This window comes from Myotis daubentonii, chromosome 4 (assembly GCF_963259705.1).
Source record: "Myotis daubentonii chromosome 4, mMyoDau2.1, whole genome shotgun sequence".
Taxonomy (NCBI): Eukaryota; Metazoa; Chordata; class Mammalia; order Chiroptera; family Vespertilionidae; genus Myotis; species Myotis daubentonii.
The window spans coordinates 2,762,937-2,786,192 of NC_081843.1; the positions used below are offsets into that span (position 1 = coordinate 2,762,937).

General features: G+C 48.1%; 1 protein-coding gene across 3 annotated transcripts in view; it reads left to right on the top strand.

Moving 5' to 3' along the window:
• The window catches only part of VPS35L (VPS35 endosomal protein sorting factor like), a 160,623-nt gene that overhangs the window by 134,149 nt on the left and 3,218 nt on the right, over positions 1–23,256 (top strand). For all 3 annotated transcript variants that reach the window (XM_059691973.1, XM_059691974.1, XM_059691975.1), the window contains 6 exons: positions 1,027–1,125; positions 2,884–2,961; positions 3,744–3,858; positions 7,357–7,496; positions 16,632–16,797; positions 20,480–20,598. In XM_059691973.1, coding sequence (XP_059547956.1) covers positions 1,027–1,125; positions 2,884–2,961; positions 3,744–3,858; positions 7,357–7,496; positions 16,632–16,797; positions 20,480–20,598 — 717 coding nt within the window. The remainder of the gene's footprint in view (positions 1–1,026; positions 1,126–2,883; positions 2,962–3,743; positions 3,859–7,356; positions 7,497–16,631; positions 16,798–20,479; positions 20,599–23,256) is intronic.

Sequence of the window (23,256 nt, forward strand, 5' to 3'; positions counted from 1 at the left end):
CCAATTTTGATTAAGTTCAGGCCACGTTAGGAAAGGTACCTATGGTTTTGACCAGGTGCCTCTCCTGTCCCCTTGATTTATATGCCAGTCATGTGGTCTTTATCTTTTTATGGCTTTGTCTGAAAGCCGCTGAGTTATAATGGAAAAGAATATGAGGAAATAAGATGTAAAACCTGGTAGCAACAGTGGAAATAGCAAAGTTAAACTCCTGGGCCAGAATTATTGCCGTAGCAGTCGGTTTGTCCTGCTACCCAGCTAGTCATCAGTTTTGGAGAAATGGGAGAGGGGATTTGTAATGGGGAAGAAGCCTCCATCTGTGGCTCTGGTAACAGCGGCCACTGAGGGTGGGAACCCCATCAGGGAGCAGGAATCCTGGCCAACGGCCCGCAGCTGACAGGGCTCCAGGGCTTCCTTCCAGCTCTCCTTCTATATGGGGATGTTCTGTTTGTATTTTGAGATTCTGTGTTTTGTTTGTTTTTGTTAATCCTCAGCTGAGGATATTTTTTCCATTGCTTTTTAGAGAGAGTGAAAAGGAAGGATAGAGGGAGGGGGAGAGAAAGAGAAAGAGACATCGATGTGAGGGAGACACATCGACTGGTTGCCTCCTGGACTCACCCAGACCAGGGATGGGGAATGAACCTGCAGCCCAGGTACATGTCTTTGGGAATCGAATCTGCGACCCTTAGTGTGTAGGCCAATGCTCTGACCACTGAACACCACCGGCCAAGGAGATTCTGTTTCATACCCTTCAGCCTTTCTGTGTTCTACTCCAGTGCCCATGTCATGATGATGAGGTGGCAGTAGTAACATGTCAGCGACATGCTGAATGGGGCATTGTAGTCTGGTCAGAGTATATCCCAATGAGTGTGTGCACGCACACGTGCATGCATGCTTGCATGCCCTTCCCACCTAGTCATATGGGGGGGTCATTGGTGGCTCGTCATCTCAGCACCCCCCCTTCCCCCAAAGTTCAGGCAAAGCCTGTTCAGCTGTGTGCATTGTCAGCCCCTCTCTCTTTGATTCTAGGTGTCCTTTGGTCGTGATTTTGAGCAGCAGCTAAGCTTCTATGTCGAGGCCAGGTCGATGTTTTGCAATCTGGAACCTGTTCTTGTGCAGTTGATTCACGTAAGGCTTTTCATTCATTCATTCTCTCAGCAAATGTTTATTGAGCATCTACATGCCAGAACTATTTAACCTGGGACTCCCCTTCCTCATGTTGCTCCTGGTCCCGAGGTGTGGCAGGCTTTTCTCAAAGGTTGATGCAATCTAGAACTTACTGAAATCTTTGAGTGGTTTTATTGATCCCTTTTTCTCTGAAATGTGTTTATTCTCGTTCCTGTGTGCAGCAGCAGAGGCGTGAGGATTGGCTGTGGTTGAGGAATACTAACCCAGGCCTTGCTGCCTCACCAGGGTGCCCACTTCCTTGGGACACGGCCTTTCAGTGACTTTTCATGGTGCCCAGGTTGAAAGAAATCAGTGACATCTCTGTTTATTAAACACTTAGGCTCAGACAACTTAAGTATTTATGCCCCAACAACTTGATAGCCCTTTAAAACAATAATACATGTAAATGTAAAAAATAGAAATTTTTTGTCATTCTTAATTGACCATATTCCTTTCTGATGAAGTGTGCTGTGCACCAGTTGGGCACTGCACAGCCTTTCAAACCCCGGAGTTGGGGAGACACCACTACCTTTATTTTCACTTCCACGTTGCCTTTTCCACATTGAGTTTTGCACAGCATTTGCGTTTATCACACCCCAGCTGTGTAAAGACGCAGCCTCACAGTAAGGAATTGACCCTGGGCTGCCTCGCTCTGGGGCTTTGTCCAGTGCTCAATAATTGCTGTTTTCCTTAAAAAATAAAAAAAATAAGAGGTTTCCCTGTGAGTTTTTACAATTTGGGAACCTAGGTCCCAACTTTTCACATCTGTGGAAAAATTCCCTAAGGCTCTTTAGTCGCCCCACATGAATTCAAGAGGAGCAGCTGTATTATATGTTTGCTGGTTGCCAGGCTGTGGAACATTACTAAGCTTAACACCTACATGTGGAGACTTTGTCTATGACACAGGGAGGTAACCACCCACCTCGCAGGCTGAGAGGGTTAGATGAGGTAATGAGTGGACAGCTCTTCGGGCAGCACCTGGCTGTGGTACGCGATGCTGTGGCTGCTGTCATTACCTCTCCTATGGGTGTTGCTAGTATGGCATAGCTGAATTGCATGGTTACTCTCAGATTTGGAAATTTCTCTTAAGATCTTTAAGATCTTAAGCTTTTAGTGTATGGGATTTCCAGAAATGGAGTAGTGAACCCTAGCTGTTCATTAAGCCAGAAAATGGTCATTTATAATGCAGAGGATAGGCAGGCTAACTCAGTGAGAGCCTTCGTTCTACCCCAAGCATGTCAGACTCCAAGGCTACCATGGGCCAAATAAATAAGGTGTAAGTGTATGTGGAGCAAAAAAGCAAAGGCTTCAATTTTCATAGAAATGTAGGTTTATTTTGATAGAGACATGCTGAATACAAAGGACTGAAATAAATGTGTATAACAGGATATTGTAAAAATTAAGTTATGAAACTTTTATTAAAACATTTCTTATATATTGTTATATTGGCTGGGTTGCAAAAATATTCATTGTGGGCCGCATGTGGCCTGTGGGCCGCGAGTTTGACATGCTTGGTCTACCCCCTGGAGATGTTCGAGCAAGCCCAGATGGAGTCTACCTGATGACCCATTTGGCACTTCAGGGTTCAGGGCTAATCAGTCTTTGTCCCACGTGGCTGGTTCTCAATGAACTGGCTGTAGTTCATGTTCAGATGTCTGTGGAAGATCTGAGTCAGCCATCATTCATTCCCATTTCTGTTTTACTCATTAACAAACCCAGAGTGTGAGCCGGTTGGCAATGGAAACAAGAAAAGTGATGAAGGGGAATCATTCCAGAAAAACTGCTGCCTTTGTCCGGGTATGTTCTAAAGATAAGACCCACAGACTGAACTTGGTGGGCTGTGGGTTTCCCAAATTAATTTTCCTTACATGTCTATGGGCCGGCCAGTTTGTGAATGTTTCTGAAAGCAAGGTCAGTGGAGCCTGAGTTTGCACATGTGCTAAGGTGGCCAAGGGTGGGCTTGGGGCTGTGTGCCAGTTCTCTGTAATTATGCTGTCTCTGGAAGGTCTAATATCTTTTCCCCTATTGATCAGTTCCCAAATTTGAAATAAAATTTAAGCTTCTTGAGTGTACTGCCTGAATTTTTACCTAAGTAACACAACCATGTCTTAAAAAATGAAATCCTAGGCAAAACAATGACATCCAAGCATCCCAGCCCTGCCCCTTCTCTTCTCATCCTCTCTCTTCAGTCAACCACTTCAAACTCTTTTTAGCAACTTCTAATCACCTCCACTTTTAAATTTTTTAAATATATTTTTATTGATTTCAGAAAGGAAGGGAGAGAGAGAATCATGAATTGACTGCCTCCTATCTCCACTTTTAAAAGTAACTGGTGTAAACAGCTGCTTTAAACTTACAGTTGTTGGGTGTTATCGCTGCCCTCCCTTCTGTGCTGGGAGGGTTTATTTTTCATGCCTGTCCCAAAGAGACAGGCACTGCAGAGGCAAGAGGGGAAGTTGGAGCTCAGAATCAGAAATTACTTTAAGTGTTTTTGCCTGAAAATATGGACAGATGAGAACAGGTGTTCTGATCTACTGTGAGGGCATTGCCAGCTGACCTGCTATGTCTCCTCTCTCCAGGCCTGTGTTGCCTACTGCTTCATTACCATCCCATCCCTGGTGGGCATCTTCACACGCCTCAACCTCTACCTGCTTGCTGGCCAGGTGGCCTTGGCCAATCAGTGCCTCTCCCAAGGTAAGCCCCTCCCCTCCTCTCAGGCCCCCCTGCCACTAGGAAAGCCACCCACAGGGCATGTGGGCATGTGCATGAGAGTAGGTGGGGTGAAGAGAAGGAAGGTTCCTTAAGGAGGAAAGGGAAAGTAATCAAGGACGAATTTTAAATATTTCCTTAGTAGGATGCACATCAGACATGCCCACATTTAGAGTCAGACAGATTACAGAGTGTGGCTGTTTTCCTGTAAGGACCATCTTAAATCGCAGACATGCAGGTTGCCTGTGCCTAAGGAATCTTAGACATAAGGCTGAATCCTCCCCGCAGATCATATCTGTCATTGTTGATGTTGGTGTGAAGCCCCAGAAAGACATGGGAGGAATCTAGAAAGGACAGAGTGAACACTGTCTGCAGCTCGCTGTTGGGGATGAAGACTCCGCTCAAGACCCATCTCCGTGCTCACTGTGCATGGCTTATTTGGGAGGGATCCCCCTAGTGTCCGGAGGGTGATGGGGAAGACGAGGGCGAGGGAAGGAAGCCAACCAAGGGGACCCTCGTGGGAAGGTCCTGCTGGGAGCGGCCGCAGTCCACTCCTCCTGGGACCTCCGGGAGGGAGTGCTCATGGCCCCGGCGTTACCCGACCCTTTCCTCCGTCTGTCACTGACCCCGGCTGCTGCTGGGGCACCAGCTTCCCCGCACTCAGGCCTGTGCCTCACGTGAGCCAAGAGAACGCCCTCAGCAAGGATCACAGTGTTTCTGCCGGAGGTTCTTGTCGCCTGCAGTGTGGCCCGTAGCAGGGCCTGCCCAGCAGGCTGTAGCATAGCCTGAAAGAATCCTGCACCGTTTACAGAGTGTTTGTTACATGGTGAGCCTTTGCACATATCTCCTCTCCTCCTCCTGATAGCTACACAAGGCCAGTCCTGTTGTTGGGACCCCACTTTCTAAGTGAGAAAACTGAGAAGGAATGGCTAGGGAGCCAGCACTCAGCCCCTGCTCTGGCCAAGGCCATGTCCTTTCCCATGGATAGAGGCATGTGCAGTGCAAGCCTCGGAAGGCTCGGGAATTTGTCTAGCGCTGCCTGAGGCGGACTGACGCTTTCAGGGCTGTCTCCCCCGCCGCCATCTCCCACCTGACATCAGTGTGCGCCAGAGGGAGCTGCCAGCCCTGGCTTGGTGTGGAGGGCACGCTGGGCTGGTCAGACCATGGTCCTTCCTCATCTTTAGCCTTGGCCTGGCAGTCTGGCACCTGGATCGCTGTCTTGATTCATCTGGGGCAGCTCTGGGCATCCGAATCTTCATACGTGACTGCTGGCCCAGGCCAGGAGCTCAGCTGGTTAGGGTGTTGTCCCAATATGCCAAGGTTGTGGGTTCCATCTCCAGTCGGCATATACAAGAAGGAACCCGTGAGTGCATTACTAAGTGGGACAACACATCCATGTTTCTCTCCCTCTCTCTCTCAAATCAATAATAAAGAAAGAAAGAACATGATTGTTATCCAAGAACCTTTTCAAAACCTGCTTGGTCTTGGTTTCGACTCCTGGGAACTCTCATGTCTCCCCAGTGCATTTGGGGTTAAACTCAACTCTTTGCTGGTCCGTCCCCACATGGCCTGGTCCTGCAGCCTCTGTCCTCTCACACCGCTCTTCAGCCTCACAGGCTTTATTCTGTTCTGTGAACAGGTGAAGCTGCCTCCTGACTCAGTGCCTTTGCACTTGCGACGCCCTCTCTGTGTAGTGGTCTCCCGCAGATATTCGCATTAACAAGCAGGCAGGCAATGGGAACCACGGTCGGTGCGGCCACCCACGGCCATGGCGGGATGGTTTCTGACTCTGTGTGTGTTTCCTCATCGTCGGGGCCCCACCCACCAGGACTGTGCATTACCAGAGCAGCCTTCTGCCCTCACTATCTGCTGGTACACGTGGGCTTTCTTCTAGGGCCACCTTGGCAAGGAGGACAGTTAGCATGACACAAGGCAAACAAAAACCATCAGCTGCCACCCAACCTGCTGTGCAGCATGAAGATCAGGTTAGTTCATCCCATTGGTTTGAATGTCAGAGGTTTTAACACTTACAAATTGGTTCTCTCTTTTTTTTATTTTTAATATGTTTTTATTGATTTCAGAGAGGAAGGGAGAGGGAGAGAGAGAGAAACATCAATGATGACAGAGAATCATGGATCAGCTGCCTCCTGAACGCCCCACACTGGGGATCGACCCCACAACCCCAGCATGTGCCCTGACCGGAATTGAACCTGGGATCCTTCAGTCCACAGGCCGATGCTCTACCCACTGAGCCAAACCAGCCAGGGCTGAATTGGTTCCCTCTTTAAAGTCGAGGTGGCTGGCCCCTGTGGGAGCGCCTGCGTTCGGAAGCGCTCACATGTGGGAGTGCCCACCTGAGGAAGCGCCCGCAAGTGGTGTCACACTGTTGGGTGGGGCTCTGGTTTAATTGAGGGTGTTTTCCACCAGCACCTTGTTCTCTGGATGTGGCTGGGAGGTGTTTCCAACTGGAGGTGTATTTGGACCAAATACATTTGGTCTTGTCAGGCAGTTTAGAATTTCACTTATTGGGTCACTGTTTTGACCTTGGCACTTTTTCTATAAAGAACACTCCATCTTCTAGCCCTCACTTCCATCCTCCAGTCTCTCCCTTTCTCTATCCCTTGTGCTCCCTTCTCCTATCTGCTCTGCTTCCTACCTCTCCTTTCTCTTTCTTCCCCCTTGCTTCTTTCCATATCTTCATTTCTTAGATGATTCTGTGGAACTATTACCTAGTCAGTAGTCTCGAAAGCGCATGCGCGCTTATGTGTGTGTGTGTGTGTAGTACATGTGTGTGCACGTGTGTGGATATGTATGCACGTGTGTGCATGTATGTGGAGTGTGTATCTGTATGCATGTTTTGTGTATGTGTGCATGTGTGGAGTGCGTGTGTGTGGAGTACATGTTTGTGTGTGTGCGCATGTGTGGCGTGTGTGTGCATGCGTATGCATGTGTGCACGCATGTGCAGTGCATGTGTGTGTGCATGTGTGCGTGCATTCCTTCAGACATTAGATTGTTATTTCTCTAGGGTGTGCACTTGAATAGGTACGGACAGGACGGAGCCTCCGTGCACACACCCTCCTGCACCTTGTTCCCAAATGAAGTGGCCCGAGAACCACACTCTCCCGTGGTCAGTGGGCGGGTTCAATGGGACAATCCAGGTTGAACCCTTGGCCCAGGCAACCGTGAATTCTAGGCTTTCTGTGAACATGTGCCACTTCTTTTTTCACTTAATAATCTAAAGCCAGTTTGGCTAAGGTTCTCTGACTGATGGGCAAAGAAGAAGGGAGGATGGGAGGCAGCAGCAGCACCTCCACTGGGAATGCCCACCCTCAGTCAGTTCTCGGGAACCTTTCTCGGGCCTGCCTGCCATCCCAGCTGCGCAGACAACTCCCTGGGATTCTCAGGACGGGCCTCAGGCCTGTGGAGAAGAAAGCAGAGCCTGTGTTTTTTCAGTTTCCCTGATGGACTTTCTTGTGTTGCAGCTGATGCCTTTTTCAAAGCCGCCATCAGCCTCATCCCAGAAGTCCCCAAGACGATCAATATCGATGGAAAGATGCGGCCGTCAGAACCCTTCCTCTTGGAGTTCCTCTGCAATTTCTTCTCGACTTTGTTAATAGTTCCGGTGCGTCCCCCGTGAGAGCTGAAGTTGCTGTCTGTCTCTGACTTGCTGATGTGGACGTCCTCGGCCCTAAGCATGCGGGGTGTTCTGTCTGTGCTGGTTTGTAGTCAGATGCTTGAATGTCTCAGTGTATTTCCCACTCATTTTGTGTCCTGAATGTATTAGTTGAGACTCTCCATATGGCCAGGGGGGTCACTTAGTGATTTAGGGGTGCACGGTCCAGGACCACAGTGCCTAGGATGGACTCCCAGGCCCCCTCCGCACTCTGCAGTCTTGGGTAATAGATGATATTACTGGGCTGCAGTTTCTTTGTCTATAAAATAGGAATAGTAATAATAATAATAGTATCTACATCTAAGTATTGATGAGGATTAAATGAGTGAATATGCATACATGGTTGGGACAGTGACTTTGCCCATAGGAAGCGCTGAAAACGGGGATGGCAAGTATTAGAAACCAAACCATGACAGCCAAGACCAAAGGGGTGTTGTTGGCAGGATCCTGGCATTTCATGTGGAAGGTAGGTGAGCAGTTAGGCTTGGGCAGGAATCCCCCGCTCCCAGGACATGCACAGGAGGGGCTCTGAGCCGAGGCTCCAGCCATGCCTGAGGGTCAGCAGGGTGGCCATGAATTTAAACGGGAGAAAGCATGCCGTCTTTGTTCTTACAAACCTCATGAGATGTAGCCTCTCCCTCTGCTCCAAATTATAGGCACTCCAAATTATAGATACTGTTTGTCGTAGTATCTGGGACTTTGTCACCAAGAGATTAATCAGCAGTGTGCTCTCGCCAGGTGTCTCAGTTGGAGCATCTCCCTGGGCATCAAAGGGTCTCGGGTTCAATTCCCAGTCAGGTTGCAGGTTCCAACCCCAGCTGGGGCATGTGCATGAGGCAACTGATTGATGTTTCTCTCTCCCTTCTTGCCTCTTCCTCTAGAAACAATGAAAGTCATATCTTTGGGTGAGGATTAGAGAGATAGATAGATGATAGATAGATAGATAGATAGATAGATAGATAGATAGATAGATAGATAGATGATAGATAGATAATTTAGCTAGATAGATGATAGATAGGGAGAGAGAGAGAGAGAGAGAGAGAGAGAGAGAGAGAGAGAGAGAGAGAGAAATCACCAGTATGCTCATATCACAATCCAGGTGTGAAAGATATTTCAGAACATTGATTATGTGCTTTTTTCCCTAAAAGCACAGAAGTTATTGGTCTTATTGTTACTTCTGTTATCTAAAGGCATTCACCAAGGAGTCATAGATTATACATGACACCTATCCTGAAGAAACATTGGTGACTGTTTCAGTGCAGTTAGCTTCTTGGTAGTCTCAGGATTGCTGCAGCTATAGGGGGTCTTCTTTGAGTCTGTATCAATTTTTGGAATATTTGGTCTAGATCTGTTAAACATGCCATTGGTATTTTAATAGGAATTGAATTTAATCTGTAGATTACTTTGGGTAGTTTGGACATTTTAATGATGTTAATTCTTCCAAATCATGAACACTTACTTAAATCTTCCTCAATTTCTTTCTTCAGTGTCCTGTAGTGTTCCAAGTAACCTCCTTGGTTAAATTTATTCCTAGGTACCTTATTTATTCATTTTTTTTGGTTGCAATTGTAAATCAAATTGTTATCACAAGTTTCTCTTTGTGATAGATAGTTCATTATTATACTACTGATTCCTGAATATTAATTTTGTAACCTGCTACTTTGCCAAAATAATTTATTAAATCTTTGTAGTTTTTTGGTGGAGTCTTCAGGGTTTTCTATGTACAATATTATGTCATCTGTAAGAAATGAGTTTTACTTTCTTATTTTTCAATATGGATGCCTTTTATTCTTTTTGTCCGATTGCTGTGGCTAAGACTTCCAGTACAATGTTGAATAAGAGTGGTGAAAGAGGGAAGCCCTATCTTATTCCTGACCTTAAGGAAAACGCCTTTAATTTTTGCCCATTGAGTATGATGTTGGCTGTAGGTTTTTCATACATAGCCTTTATCATGTTGAGGTATGTTCCCTTTATTCCTAGTTTGCTGAGTGTTTTTATTGTAAATGGTGGATTTTATCTAGAGGCCCAGTAATAATAATACTGGGTGCAATAATCAAACTCCCTTCCTCTCTGAAAGCAATAATCCCTTGCTTTTTCTGCTTCTATGTATATGATCATGTCATTTTTATCTTTCATTTTGTTTATGTGATGTGTCACATTTATTGAGAGTTGAATATTGTACCAACCTTGCATCCTAGGAATAAAACCCACTTGATCATGGTGTGTGATCTCTTTAATGTATTGTTGGATCCAATTTGCTAATATTTTGTTGAGGATTTTAGCATCTATGTTCACCAATTTCTTCCTTTGTAGCGTCTTTATCTAGTTTGGGGATTAGGATGATGCTAGCCTCGTAATAAAGGTTAGAAGTCTCTTCCCTGCTCTTGGATGTTCTGGAGCAGTTTGAGAAGGGATAGGTGTTAGTTCTTTGAATGTTTGGTGAAATCTCCTGTAAATCCATCCGGTCCAGGATTTTTGGTCGCTGGGACTTTCTTGATGACTGCTTCAATGTCATTAGTTATTATTGGTCTATTCAGGTTTTCTGATTCTTCCTGATTTCGTTTTGGAATAATGTATGTTTCTAGGAATTTATTTGTTTTTCCCAAGTTGTCCAATTTATCGGCATATAGTTGTTCATAGTATATTCTTACAATCCTTTGTATTTCTGGGATGTCAGTTGTTACTTCTTTTATTTCTGATTTTATTCATTTGTGTCCTCTCTGTTTGTTTCTTGATAACACTTGTTAAATGATCATCAATCTTTTCAAAGAACCAGGTCTTTGTTTCATTGATCTTTTGTACTGTTATTTAGTGTCTATGTTATTTATTCCCACTCTAATCTTTATCATTTCTTTCCTCTGGGCTTTGCTTGTTGCTTTTTCTCTAGTTCTTTTAGGTGGGCTAAAAGATTGTATGGTTAGATCCATGGTCGGCAAACCACGGCTCGCAAGCCACATGCGGCTCTTTGGCCCCTTGAGTGTGGCTCTTCCACAGAATACCACATGCGGGCGCGCACATACAGTGCGATTGAAACTTCATGGCCCATGTGCAGAAATCGGTATTTTGTGGAAGAGCCACACTCAAGGGTCCAAAGAGCCGCATGTGGCTCGCGAGCCGCGGTTTGCCGACCACTGGGTTAGATTGTATATTTGAGGTTTTCCTTGCTTCTTGAGGTAGGCCTATAATGCAATGAACTTACCTTTTAGGACTGGTTTTGCTGTGTCCCATAGATTTTGGGTTGTTGTGTGCTCATTTTCATTTGTTTCCTCGAAGTTTCTGATTTCTTCTTTGATCTCATTGATAATCCCTTTATTGTTTAATAACATGCTGTTTAGCCTCCATGTGTTTGAATATTTTTGAGCTTTATTTATTGTGGTTGATTTCTAGTTTCATACTATTGTGATCCAGGAAGATGCTTGATAAGATTTCAGACTTCTTGAATTTGTTGACTTACTTTGTGTCCTAACATGTGGTCTATCTTTGAGAAAGTTCCATGTGTACTTGAGAAGAATGTATATTCTGCTGCTTTGAGGTGAAATGTTCTGTAAATATCAGTTAAATCCATCTGTTTCAGATCACTCTATTCTTGTTGATTTTTTGGTCTGGAAATCTATCTATTGATGATAGTGAGGTTTTATAAAGTTCCCTACTGTGACTGTATTGCTGTCAATCTCTCCTGGTAAGTCCACCAAGATTTTCTTTATATATATATGTGTTCCTCTATTGGATGCACATATGTTTGCAAGGGTTATGTCCTCTTCCCCCCCCCTTTTTTTTTAACCCTTACCCAAGGATATGTCTTTATTGAATTTAGAGAGAGGAAGGAAGTGGGAGAAAAACATTGATATGAGAGAAACATCAATCAGTTGTCTCTCGTGTGCATCCTGATCAGGGATCAAACGTGCCCTGAATGAGACTCAAAGCTGCAACCTTTTGGTGCACAGAATGACATTCCAACCAAGCCACCTGGCCAGGGCCCTTTTGTTGAATCAACTTTTATAGTATCATGTAGTGGCCTTCTTTGTCTCTTGTTATGGCCTTTGTTTTGAAGTCTTTTTTGTCAGATATAAGTATTGCTACCCCAGCTTTTTTTAGTTTTTTTCCATTTGCATGGAATTTTTTTTTTCCATCCCCTCATTTTCAGCCTATGTGAATCTTTTGTTCTGAGGTGAGTCTCTTGTAGACAGTATATATATGGGTCATGTTTTCTTATCCATTCAGCTACCCTATGTCTTTTGATTGGAGCATTCAGTCCATTTACATTTAAGGTTATATTGATAAGTACTTATTTATTGTCATTATTCCTTTATACCTATGTTTTTTTCTATATATGTATTTTTCTTCCTGAAGCAATTCTTTTAACATTTCTTGCGATACTGGCGTGGTGACAAAGAAGAACTCTTTTAGCCTTTTTTTTTTTAGGTCTGGCAAGCTCTTTATTTTGCCTTCAGTTTTGAATGATAGCCTTGTGGTAGGTAGTCTTGGTTTCAGATACTTGCTTTTCATGACTTTGAATATTTCATGACATTCTCTTCTGACATGTAGTGGTTCTGCTGAGAAATCAGCTGATAGCCTTATGGAAGCTGCTTGTAGGTAACTGACGGTTTCTCTCTTGTTTCCTTTAAGAGTCTCTCTTTGTAACATTTGCCATTTTAATTATGCTGTGTCTTGATTGGGACTGCCTGTGTTTCTTGACCTTGTGTGACTTTTTTCTTCACCAGGTCAGGGAAGTTTTCTGTGATTATTTTTTCAAACAGCTTCTCTGTTCCCTTGCTTATTTTCTTCTCCTCTGCACCCTACGACGTGGATGTTGTTAGAATCATGTTATACCAAAGTTCTCTTAAACTCTCCTCCTGCTTTTAATAATTTTTTCTTTAGCTGCTCTGATTGGGTGTTTGTTTGTTTTTTCTATTTTGTCTTCCAAATCACCGATTAGTTCCTTTGCTTTCATCTAACCTACGTTTTATCACTTTCAGTGTATTCTTGATGTCAGATATGGTATTCTTCATTTTCAACTGCTTCTTTTTTATGGTTTCTATGTCCCCTCATGCTGTTGTAGCTCTCACTAATTTCTGTGAGCATTCTCATAGCCATTACTTTGAACTCTATGTCTGATAAATTGCTTGCCTCCATTTTATTCAGCTCTTTTTCTTGAGATGCCTCCTGTTCTTTCATTTGGGGCCTGCACTTTATCTCTCCATTTTGGCTGTCTCTTTGTGTTTGTTTCTGTGTATTAGGTAGAACTTCTATGAGTCCCAGTCTTTGGGTGGTCATATTATGCAGTAGGTGTCCTGTGGGGCCCAGTGGTGCAGTCTCCTTGATCTCCTGAGCTGGGTGCTCTAAGAAAGGCCCCTTGTGGGGGTTATGTGGGCCCTCCTATTGTACCTGGCTCCTGATTGTGTTGGCCCATCATGGCTGGCTGTGAGGCTCACTCCAACCATGGTGTGCGAGCCGCGGTGCACGTGCAGTCTCAGGAGCCTTGGGGCTCAGTGGCACAGTCCTCCACATCACCTGCGCTCTGTGCTCCAGGGATGTTTCTGTGGGCTCTGTGCAGGCATCCCCATTGTAGTTGTGTCTTGAATGCTGTTAGCCCTTTCATGTGTGGTTACTCTTCTACTGGGTGGCTGTAAGGATAAACCTTGGTCACTTTATAGGAGATGCTGTTCGGGGGCTACCCACTTGGGCGTGCTTGCTCCCACAGGGTTCAGTGCCACTTGTGTAGCTAGTTAGGTCACTCGCTGTGTGGTATGAAGCCCACTGGTTGTGTTGGTGCTGGGCCCACTGGGTGGGGTCAGGTACAGATTGTGTGTAACTGGCCACACAAGACGTGGTGTGGACATCATGCTGTCCTATGTAATAAAAGCCTAGGTGGCGTCACGCCCATCATCACAAGATGGCCGGCAGGGGAGGGCTGTTGGGGGCAACCAGGCCAGCAGAGGAGGGCCGTTGGGGGCAATCAGGAGGGCAGTTGGGGGCGATGGGGCCAGCAGGGGAGCAGTTAGGTGGTGATCAGGTTGGCAGGCAGAAGCGGGTAAGGGCAATCAGGCAGGCAGGCAAGTGGTTAGGAGCCAGCAGTCCCGGATTATGAGAGAGATGTTCGACTGCTGGTGCGGGATCAGGCCTAAACTGGTAGTCAGACATTCCCAAGGGGTCCTAGATTGGAGAGGGTGCAGGCTGGGCTGAGGGACATCCCTCCCACCAATGCACGAATTTTATGCACCAAGCCTCTAGTGTTATATAATAAAAGCCTAATATGCTAAGCGTCTGGAGGACTGGTTGGCTGTTCAGCCAATCAAAGTATAATATGCTAATGATATGCTAAGGCCGCTCAACCACACGCTATGACATGCACTGACCACCAGGGGTCAGACAGTCGACCAGTTGACCAGTTGCTATGGCGTGCACTGATCACCAGGGGGCACACGCTCCAACCAGTAGGTTAGCTTGCTGCTGGGGTCCGGCTAATCGAGACTGAGTCAGAAAGACTGGACATGCCCTAGAATCCTCCCGCCTTCCCCGGCTGACCAACCTCCCACATCCCTCCCTGGCCCCGATTGTGCACTGGTGGGGTCCCTCGGCCTGGCCTGTACCCTCTTGCAATCCAGGACCCCTTGGGGATGTTGGAGAGCCAGTTTTGGTCCAATCCCACAGGCCAGGCCGAGGGACCTCACTGGTGCACGAATTTGTGCATTGGGCCTCTAGTGCAATGATAAGGATCTTTATTATTCAACCAACACTTATATGCCTCTTACAATGGGCCAGTAGCCACCACAGTGTTCACGCTGTGTCTGCATCTACTAGACCTGTGTGTGCGTGGGAGGGGCTGGTCTGTGGAAGGGCAGTTTATGCAGTTTAGGGCTGGGGCAGGTCTGTCAAAGGCCCGAGGCTCCCTTCGTCCGCCTCCCCACTTAGGCACTCTGCCTACCGTGGGGTGGCCTGTCTTCCTCCAGGTGTTCAGTGTCCACACCGTCTCAGCCGCCCCTCACTCCCACCCAGGGGAAATGGGGTTCAGACATGCTGGCTGTGCTGGCCGACGCCCACCCCCCTGCCACAGCCCCTCTGTCCTCTAGCCCCTGTCAGACTGGCCAGCACCCAGGAGCCAGCTCCATGAGTCGCCAGGCCTCCTCTGTGCCGAGGCGGTGTGAGTGCCTCCGGGAGGAGTGTGGTGGTGTGGAGCGGGGCTGCCAGTGCACATCCCAGGTCTCTGGGCCACTTAACCCGCTCAGCGGCCGTATTCCCACCTGAAACGGGGGTGCAGAGGGAGAGTGGTGTCATCATATCATGACAGCATCTTCCCGGAACATGGAAAAGCTACCATAAAAGTCAGCTACTGTTCTGTTTTTATAGCCACCTCAGTGCTTTGAGCACAGAGAAGGTGCTCAAAAGTATAATCCATGCAACACTACTTACCGAGTACCCTCTGTGCCCACCACCCTCCCAGGAACCGGGGGGCACCGCTCACACTGGAGGTGCGCTCTTGGCAAACACGATGGGTACAGTCTGTCCTGGAGGCTGCAGGCGGAAATGAGAGAGAAATGGACAGACCAGGCGGTGCTGTGGGGGTCACTGAAGGAGTAAAGACGATCACATAAGGTGGTGGGGCTCACCTTGGCGGAGACAGCGGGATGACTTGGGACAAAGAAGGATGAGGGGAGCCTGGTCGGGGCGCATAGGGGAGGCAACCGATTGATGTTTCTCTCTCCCCGCCTTCTCCTCTCTCTAAAATTAAAAAAAAAAATCAATAGACATATCCTCTGGTGAGGATTAAAGTAGCAAAGGGGAGGACGATGGGGAGCCTTGAGGAGCTAAGGTATGAGGTGAGATGTAGGCCCATGGTCACCAACCTTTTGGACCTCGCGGCCACTGGTTGCCGACCACTGGTCCAGGCTGTCTTGGAGCCGGCGCGGCCTTGACAAAGTCTCGCAGGTGAAGAGTCCAGTGGAGGGAGCAGGAGGGCCCGAGGCAGAGCTCCTTGGCACGATGCCTCAGCACCCCCATCCTAGCTGTCTGGGAGCCTGGCCTCTGGGGCTGCCTTGCCTGGGCTTCCAGCTCCCAGCTCAGCCAGCTGGCGCCAGAGGCATGGGGTCAGAGGTGGGGCAGCAAGTGGGGGATGTGGTTTCTTAGAGGCTACCCCCAGGGCCTTGCGGGCGCCTCTCCTGCTGCAGAGCCTGACCATTCAGTGATGTTGCTTTCAGCCCAAGGGTGGGGACGCTTCCTGCTGTGGCTAGGCCCTGGGTGCCTCCCCAGGTCCCTTCGTCTTATAATTAACCCTTTACCAGACAGTGCCACTAAACCTTGGATGTGCCCTGTGTCCTGCAGGATCCGAGTGGCCCAGCTGGTCCCAGGAGTCCTATAGGGGCAGCTAGCATGGGCGAGGACAAGGTGCCAGCCTGGCCGGAGGCCCTGAGGACAAGCGCTCACCATGGACTTGGTGGGTGGGGTCTCTAAAGGGTGTGAGCAGGGGAGCCACACAGTCCAATAGTCCTTTTGGAGCGGAATCAAAGCAGCAGACTCTTCTGCACCCCAACACTCTTTTTCGATCCAGCTCAGCATATGAGAAATACTCTTACTGGCTCTGCGACTGTCTCGGGTTTTCCTTCTCCCGAGCGGGTCCTCAGTTACCTGTGGCGATGCAGAGTGCCCTCCCGAGCGAGGCTGCTTTTACGTCAGGGCCTCGTGCTAACTGCGTCCTTTGGGAGCCTCACGTGGAGTAGGCGGGGCTGTGCGTCTGCCGAGGCCTGCGCCTGGTGTCTGTAGCTGGAGGATGGGTGTTCACTGCTCCGTGTGTGAGAGCAGGATTGTAGCTTTGTAAGCAGGCCATTAGCTAACAGGTAACTGCTTTCCCGTACCTGGGGCCACACGGGGAGGCTCTCAGAGCTGCCTGCCCAGCCTGCAGTGTGCTGCCGAGTGGGGTGGGTGGCATCTTAGCATTTCACTTTGGTTTGACCACAGCTCTCCCGGGCCTGTTCATAGCCAGTCTCAGGCACTTCACCTCCACAGCTGACAAGGGAGGGCCCTGAGTTTCCGTCCGGGTTTTTCTCCTGATCAGACCTGGGAACATGTGCCTTTATGGTTCTCCGCTAGGATCACCCTGAGCGTGAGGTCCTGTTCCTTGTTCGAGAGCTTCTCAACGTGATCCAGGACTACACCTGGGAGGACACCAGTGACGACAGGATCCGAATCTACACCTACGTGCTGCACCTGCTGTCCGCCATGAGCCAGGAAACCTACCTCTACCACGTGGACAAAGGTAGCCAGGCCTGCCACCAGTGCATGGGGCTGAAGTTTCATGAGAGTCCAGTAAAATTGTCTTTTTTTTTTTTTTTTTTTTTCATTTAATCTGCCTTGTGCTTACCTACCACGGACGTCCACTTCCAGTCGAGCGTCTCGCTAAACTCGCCCAGTGTAAGAATTACCTCGTTCCTGAGCCCGTCTGCCCTTTTAAATTAGAGTCCCAGAAAGAGACCTGAGATCTGTGCCTTCTAACAAGCATTCCAGGGCCCACATTTGACACTGAGATGAATCCAGAAAATCCCTCTTTGGGGTCGGTGCTGCCTGTGGGGTCCTACAGAACAGCCTCGGCTGGTGGTGAGGTGTGCACCTGCATGAGCGGCAGGCACCGGCCTGCTCAGACCCCAGCCTCAGGCGGTCCTGGTCTGGGTATTTGCCTATGACTCCCAGTGGTGCCAAGCTCAGCCAGCCCGGCAGATGCTGGGAGGAAGGATGGCGTGGTGGCCGGTGTTGCCGGCCTGAACTTGCTGCTGCAGCTTTGGGAGCAGCACCTCACATCCTGTGTGTGGCAGAGACGTCCCAGTTCCAGCCCACTGCTCTCTGAGCCTCAGTTCTAATTTTTGATTTCCAAAACAATGGCCCTATTGTTAAAAATGCTTTGGCCAGTAATTGTATACTTTGGGGTTTAAGCAATGGTCTCTCCGTGTGAAAGGTTCAGGGTACAAGTCTGAGTGGGGAGTCCCGGCCCTAGCTCTCAGGGCTCTGTGGCCGGGATTGGAAGCTGGTGGGAGAGCTGTTCTCAGGGAGGCTGGCCCTGTAGGGGAGGGGAGCTTCCACTGCAGGCAGGTGCCACCCCGACTCCAGGGGCCTCTTTCTCCTTGAACCCTCTCAGCACCGTGATGAGGACAGGCATCTGCATCCACCAGCAGAGATTTGGAAAGACCAGGTGGTTTAGCAGCCACAGAGATCAGGGCCCAGGCCCTAGTGAGGGGAGTGGAATTCACATGCAGGACTGTGGGGCACATATTATGCTACCTCCTTGATTACAAAGCAGAAATGTCTTAATTAAGTTTAACAGGATGTACATACCACAGACTGCACAGCTCAGTGAGCTATCACACAGTGAGTGCACCCAGGTAGTCACCTAGAGCAGGAAGTGGGTACTGCTGGTCCCCAGGCCCACGCCTGCTCCAGTGGCACCAGTGCATTCCTCTCCAGATGGCACTAGCCTGCCCGCTGGCACTCCCGGTTCGTGGCCATTTTGACTTTATGTAAATGAGCTCATTCAGGAAGCATTCTTTGGTGTCTGGCCTCTTTTTTTTTTTTTAAATATATTTTATTGATTTTTTACAGAGAGAAAGGGAGAGAGATAGAGAGTTAGAAACATCGATGAGAGAGAAACATCGATCAGCTGCCTCCTGCACATCTCCCACTGGGGATGTGCCCGCAACCCAGGTACATGCCCTTGACCGGAATCGAACCTGGGATCCTTCAGTCCGCAGTCCAATGCTCTATCCACTGAGCCAAACCGGATTCGGCGGTGTCTGGCCTCTTTATTCCATGTTGAGTCTGTGAGATTCTTCTGAGCTGGAACTGCAGTCCTACTCACACTGCCCTGTCTGCCCACGGGGTGGTGCACCAGGGCCCACTCCCTGTACGACAGGCGTCTGTGTTTGCAGCCTGGCTGTGAGTGCATGTGGCTCTTGTGCACACTGTGCTGGGTGTGCCCTCAGCTGCTTGAAATGGTGTCGCTCGGCTCCGCTGGTTCTGGGCAGTTTCTCAAAGGTTGCACCAGTGACACTTGTCATGAAGGGTTCCAGTCGTCCCGGTGTGGCCGGTCATTGTGATTGGGACCTTCTGCTGCGTGTCATTTGCATTTCTCTGAGGGCTAATGAGGTTGAGCACAGTCCCTGTATCTGTGGGCAGTTTATCTCCTCTTTGTGATGGGCAAGTGGAGGGGTCTGTACAGAGGCCCCTTCCGAGGAGGGCTCTCCTCTCCAGGTGACCTCCCCTCACAGGGAGACCGCAGGGCGGAGCTACAAGGGGCGTGGCTAGGGTTACAGGCTGAGGCTCATTCCTGGCTTTGAGAGAGGAAAGCAAGCGAAAGGATGGGTTTTCTTTGCCTTCCTCTTGGCCCAGCTGTTTACTTCGAATGCACTGGTGACTTGACCTGTCAGTAGGAAGCGGTCTGGGGCTGTAACTGAGCTACAGGTCCTCAGGCCGATGCTCTATCTGCTGAGCCAAACCAGCGAGGGTCAGGCAGCCTTTGAGTAATGGTGTGAGTTCGGGCTTCTGAAAAGCTGGGCCAGATACTTTTTGCATTTATGAAGGATGGCTTGGCTGCTTTCTTTCCAGATTAATGAAGAGAAAATTTTGACGTTATCTAGATCAAGAACTCCAGTGCTTCATGCATGAGAGCGGGCGTGCAGTGTGGACGGGGAGAGCACTTGGGGACAGAGGGGGAGGGGTTGGGGAGGGGGGGATTGAGCATCACAGCCCTCTCCTTTCAGGCTGTGCTTGTGCACCGCTGGGAGGTGGGCAGGTGAGGGTGGGCCCAAGAGCAGCAGGAGGGCTGATTCTAGGTGGGAGGGCTCCATGGACTGTTTCTCAACTTCCCTGTGGCCTGGACAATTAAGAGCACAGCAAGTTATATTCCTGCAGATGCGCTGAATTGAACTCATTTTATTAAACACCTTAAACCACAAAGTGTATTAGTGCCATTACCAGCATGGCCTCTGGTTTATCAGATGTCACCACACCTGGGACAATGCTTGACCACATCCAGGCCGCGAGGAATCAGGGAGTGAGCGCACATGGGCACTGCCGGGAGGAAAAGAGCGGGCTCTGTGGGCAGGGCTGTGGCATCGTTATGGGCCCTAAATGTCACAGCAGCCCTGCCCATCCCCTCCTCCACCCCAGACAGAGGAAAGAAATAAAACTACTGAAGCCTCACACAGGGACTTTAAATGCATTCCGGTCCGTCATACACCAGACACTGCTCGACTGTTACAGAACAAGCAGTGGGCTGTATGTGCCAACTCGGAGACTGCTCCAAGGGTAACACGTGGAAGCCAGCCTGCCTTGCCTCCCTCCCCAAGGGTCAGCTCTGGGTCCGTTCAGCCCACAGGAAGGAGGGGGAAGGCCCAGCTGACTAGACACAGAGGGGGGACTTCTGGGCAAGAGATTTTCAAAGGATTCAAGTTCGCACGAGACATACAGAGCTTTAGAGCCAGCCTGCAGGAGCTTGGGGGGTGGCATTTCTCTGAGGGCTAATGAGGTTGAGCACAGTCACACTGTGGGGGACTAGGCAGGCAGCTGGTTGAGTGGAAACAGCTGAGGCCCCAGAGCGGGACTTCCTGGCTTTGGATACCAGCTGGGACCCCCTCTGAGCCTGTTTCCCATCGGTCCAGGGGAGATGTCAGTATCTTCTGGCTGTGAGGACTCGTGGTCCATGCTGAAAGCGTCCCGCCCAGTGCCTGGCACCAGGAGGCACGTGGTACTGGCCCTGCCTGGTGGTCACCGGGGTTCTGATGGCACTCCACACCCTGGCCTCTGGCTCCAGCATCCAGAAGGCTCCAAGCCTGGTGGGAAGTTTGGCTGTTCCATCTGCCCTGCTGTGGTTCCCGCTCCTGCTGACCTGCCCGCTGGCGCATCGCCCACCAGCGCAGCCGCAATGTCTCCCCTCTGCTTTGTCTCCTTAGTGGACTCCAACGACAGCCTCTACGGGGGAGATTCCAAGTTTCTGGCTGAGAACAACAAGCTGTGTGAGACGGTGATGGCCCAGATCCTGGAGCACCTGAGGGCCCTGGCCAAGGACGAGGTGGGTGCCCTGCTAGCCCAACTCTGCTGCTCGCTCGCTTGCTCTAAAGGCACGAGTTTCTGGGGTGGTTGGATGTGGGTTCATTCTGGAAACGTTCATGGGAGTTATGTGTTCACATGTGACCATGGAGCCTCGCTCAGCTCTTGGTAGGCCTGCTGCCTCCCGGGGGCCCTTACTGCCCAGGGACATCACAGTGTAGTGCCCCTAGGTCCATCTATATGTCCCAAGTGGTCAGAGTTCATTCTTTTGATGGCCAACTAATACTCCACTGTATACATGCACCACCTCTTCTTTATCCATGGGTCTACTGATGGGCACTGGGGTTACTTCCTTATTTGGCTGTTGTAAATAAGGCTGCAATGAACATAGGGGTGAATATATATTTTCAAATTAGTGTTTTGTATTTCCTTCGATAAATACCCAGCAGTGCAATTGCTGAGAAAACTCCATACTGTTTTCCATGGTACCCGCACCTGCAATCCCACCAACAGTGCACAAGGGTTCCCTGTTCTCCACATCCTCAACAACACTTGAACGTTGACTTATTGATGATAGATATCCACTGTGACAGGTGTGAGGTAATACCTCATTGTGGTTTTAATTTGTGTTTTCCTGATGAGTTGAGCTTCTTTGTCTATTGGCCTTCTCAGTGTCATCTAGAGAAATGTCTATTCAGGTCCTCTGCCCATTTTTTAATGGATTTTTGGTGTTAAGTTATATGAGTTGTTTATAAATTTTGGATATTAATTCTTTATTGGATATATCATTGGAGAATATTTTCTCCCATTCAGTGAGTTGTCTTTTTGTTTTGTTGATGGTTTCCTTTGCTGTGCAGAAACTTTTTAAATTTGATGTAGTCCCATTTATTTATTTTTTCTCGTTTCCCTTGCCTAAGAAGGCATATCTATAAAAAAAAAAAATAACTAAGATAAATGTCAAAGAGTTTACTGCCTATGGTTCCTTCTAATAAGTTTATGGTTCTAGGTCTTATATATAGGCTGTCCCCCAAAAGAAGATGTACACACACTTTGAATAATTATAAAGGCAGTGCTTATTAAAACACATTTCAGCCCTAACCGGTTTGGCTCAGTGGATAGAACATCAGCCTGAGGACTCAAGGGTCCCAGGTTCAATTCCGGTCAAGGGCATGTACCTTGGTTGCGGGCACATCCCCAGTGGGGAGTGTGCAGAAGGCAGCTGATCGACGTTTCTCTCTCATCGATGTTTCTAACTCTCTATCCCTCTCCCTTCCTCTCTGTAAAAAATCAATAAAATACATTTTTTAAAAAATAAAATAAAACACATTTCATTTTCAAAATTGAGCTGTCAATTGAATAAAGACCCCGAATAGCCTCAACAATCTTGAGAAAGAAAAATAAAGTTGGAGGGATCACAATACCAGATTTCAAGCTATGTTACAAAGCCACTGTAATGAAAACAGCCTGGTACTGGCACAAGAATAGGCATATAGATCAATGGAACAGAACAGAGACCCCAGAAATCGACCCAAGCCATTACACTCAATTAATATTTGACAAAGGAGGCAAGAGCATACAATGGAGTTAAGACAGTCTCTTCAATAAATGGCATTGGGAAATTTGGACAGCTACATGCAAACAAAAAGAAACTAGACCACCAACTTACACCATACACAAGAATAAACTCAAAATGGATAAAGGACTTAAATGTAAGTCAGGAAACCATAAAAATCCTAGAAGAAAATGTAGGCAACAATGTATCAGACATCACATGGAGCAGAATTTTCACTGGTGACAGCACCTTGGGCAAGAGAAACAAAGGAGAAAATAAACACATGGGACCACATCAAACTAAAAAGCTTCTGCTCAGGAAGGAAACCACCAACAAGGTGAAAAGGGAGCCCACTGTAGGGAGAACATACTTGGCAATTATACATCTGATAAGGGTTAATTTTCAAAATACATTAAAACATCTACAACTCAGCCCAGGAAGACAGACAATACAATTAAAAACTGAGCAAAGGACCTGAATAGACACTTTGGCTATCAATAAATCAACAAGCAATAAGTACTGGTGAGAATGAAGAGAAAAGGGAATCCTTGTACACTGCTGGTGGGACTGCAGACTGGTGCAGCCATTAGGAAAACAGTGTGGAGTTTCCTCAAAAAATTAAAAATGGGTCTGCCATTTAACTCAGTGATCCCACTTCCAGGAATATATCCTTAGAAACCTGAAACACCCATCAGAAAGAATGTATGCACCCCTGTGTTCATAGCAGCATTATTTACAATAGCTAAGATCTGGAAACAGCCCAAGTGTCCATCAGTAGATGAATGGATAAAAAAGCTGTGGCACATTTACACCCAGGAAACTATGCAGCAGTAAAAAAGAAGGATCTCTTACCCTTTGAGATAGCATGGAGGGACCTGGAGAGTATTATGCTAAGTGAAATAAGCAAATCAGAGAAAGACAAGTATCACATGATCTCACTCATATGTGGAATCTAATGAACAAAATAAACTGACAAAAAAATAGGTCCAGAGACATGGAAACATGAAACAGACTAATAATTCTCAGAGGGAAGGGGATGGGGAGACAGGAAGAGATTAAACAAAGAACTTATATGCACACTAGAGGCCTGGTGCATGAAATTTGTGCTCTGGGGGGCGGGGGGCCGGG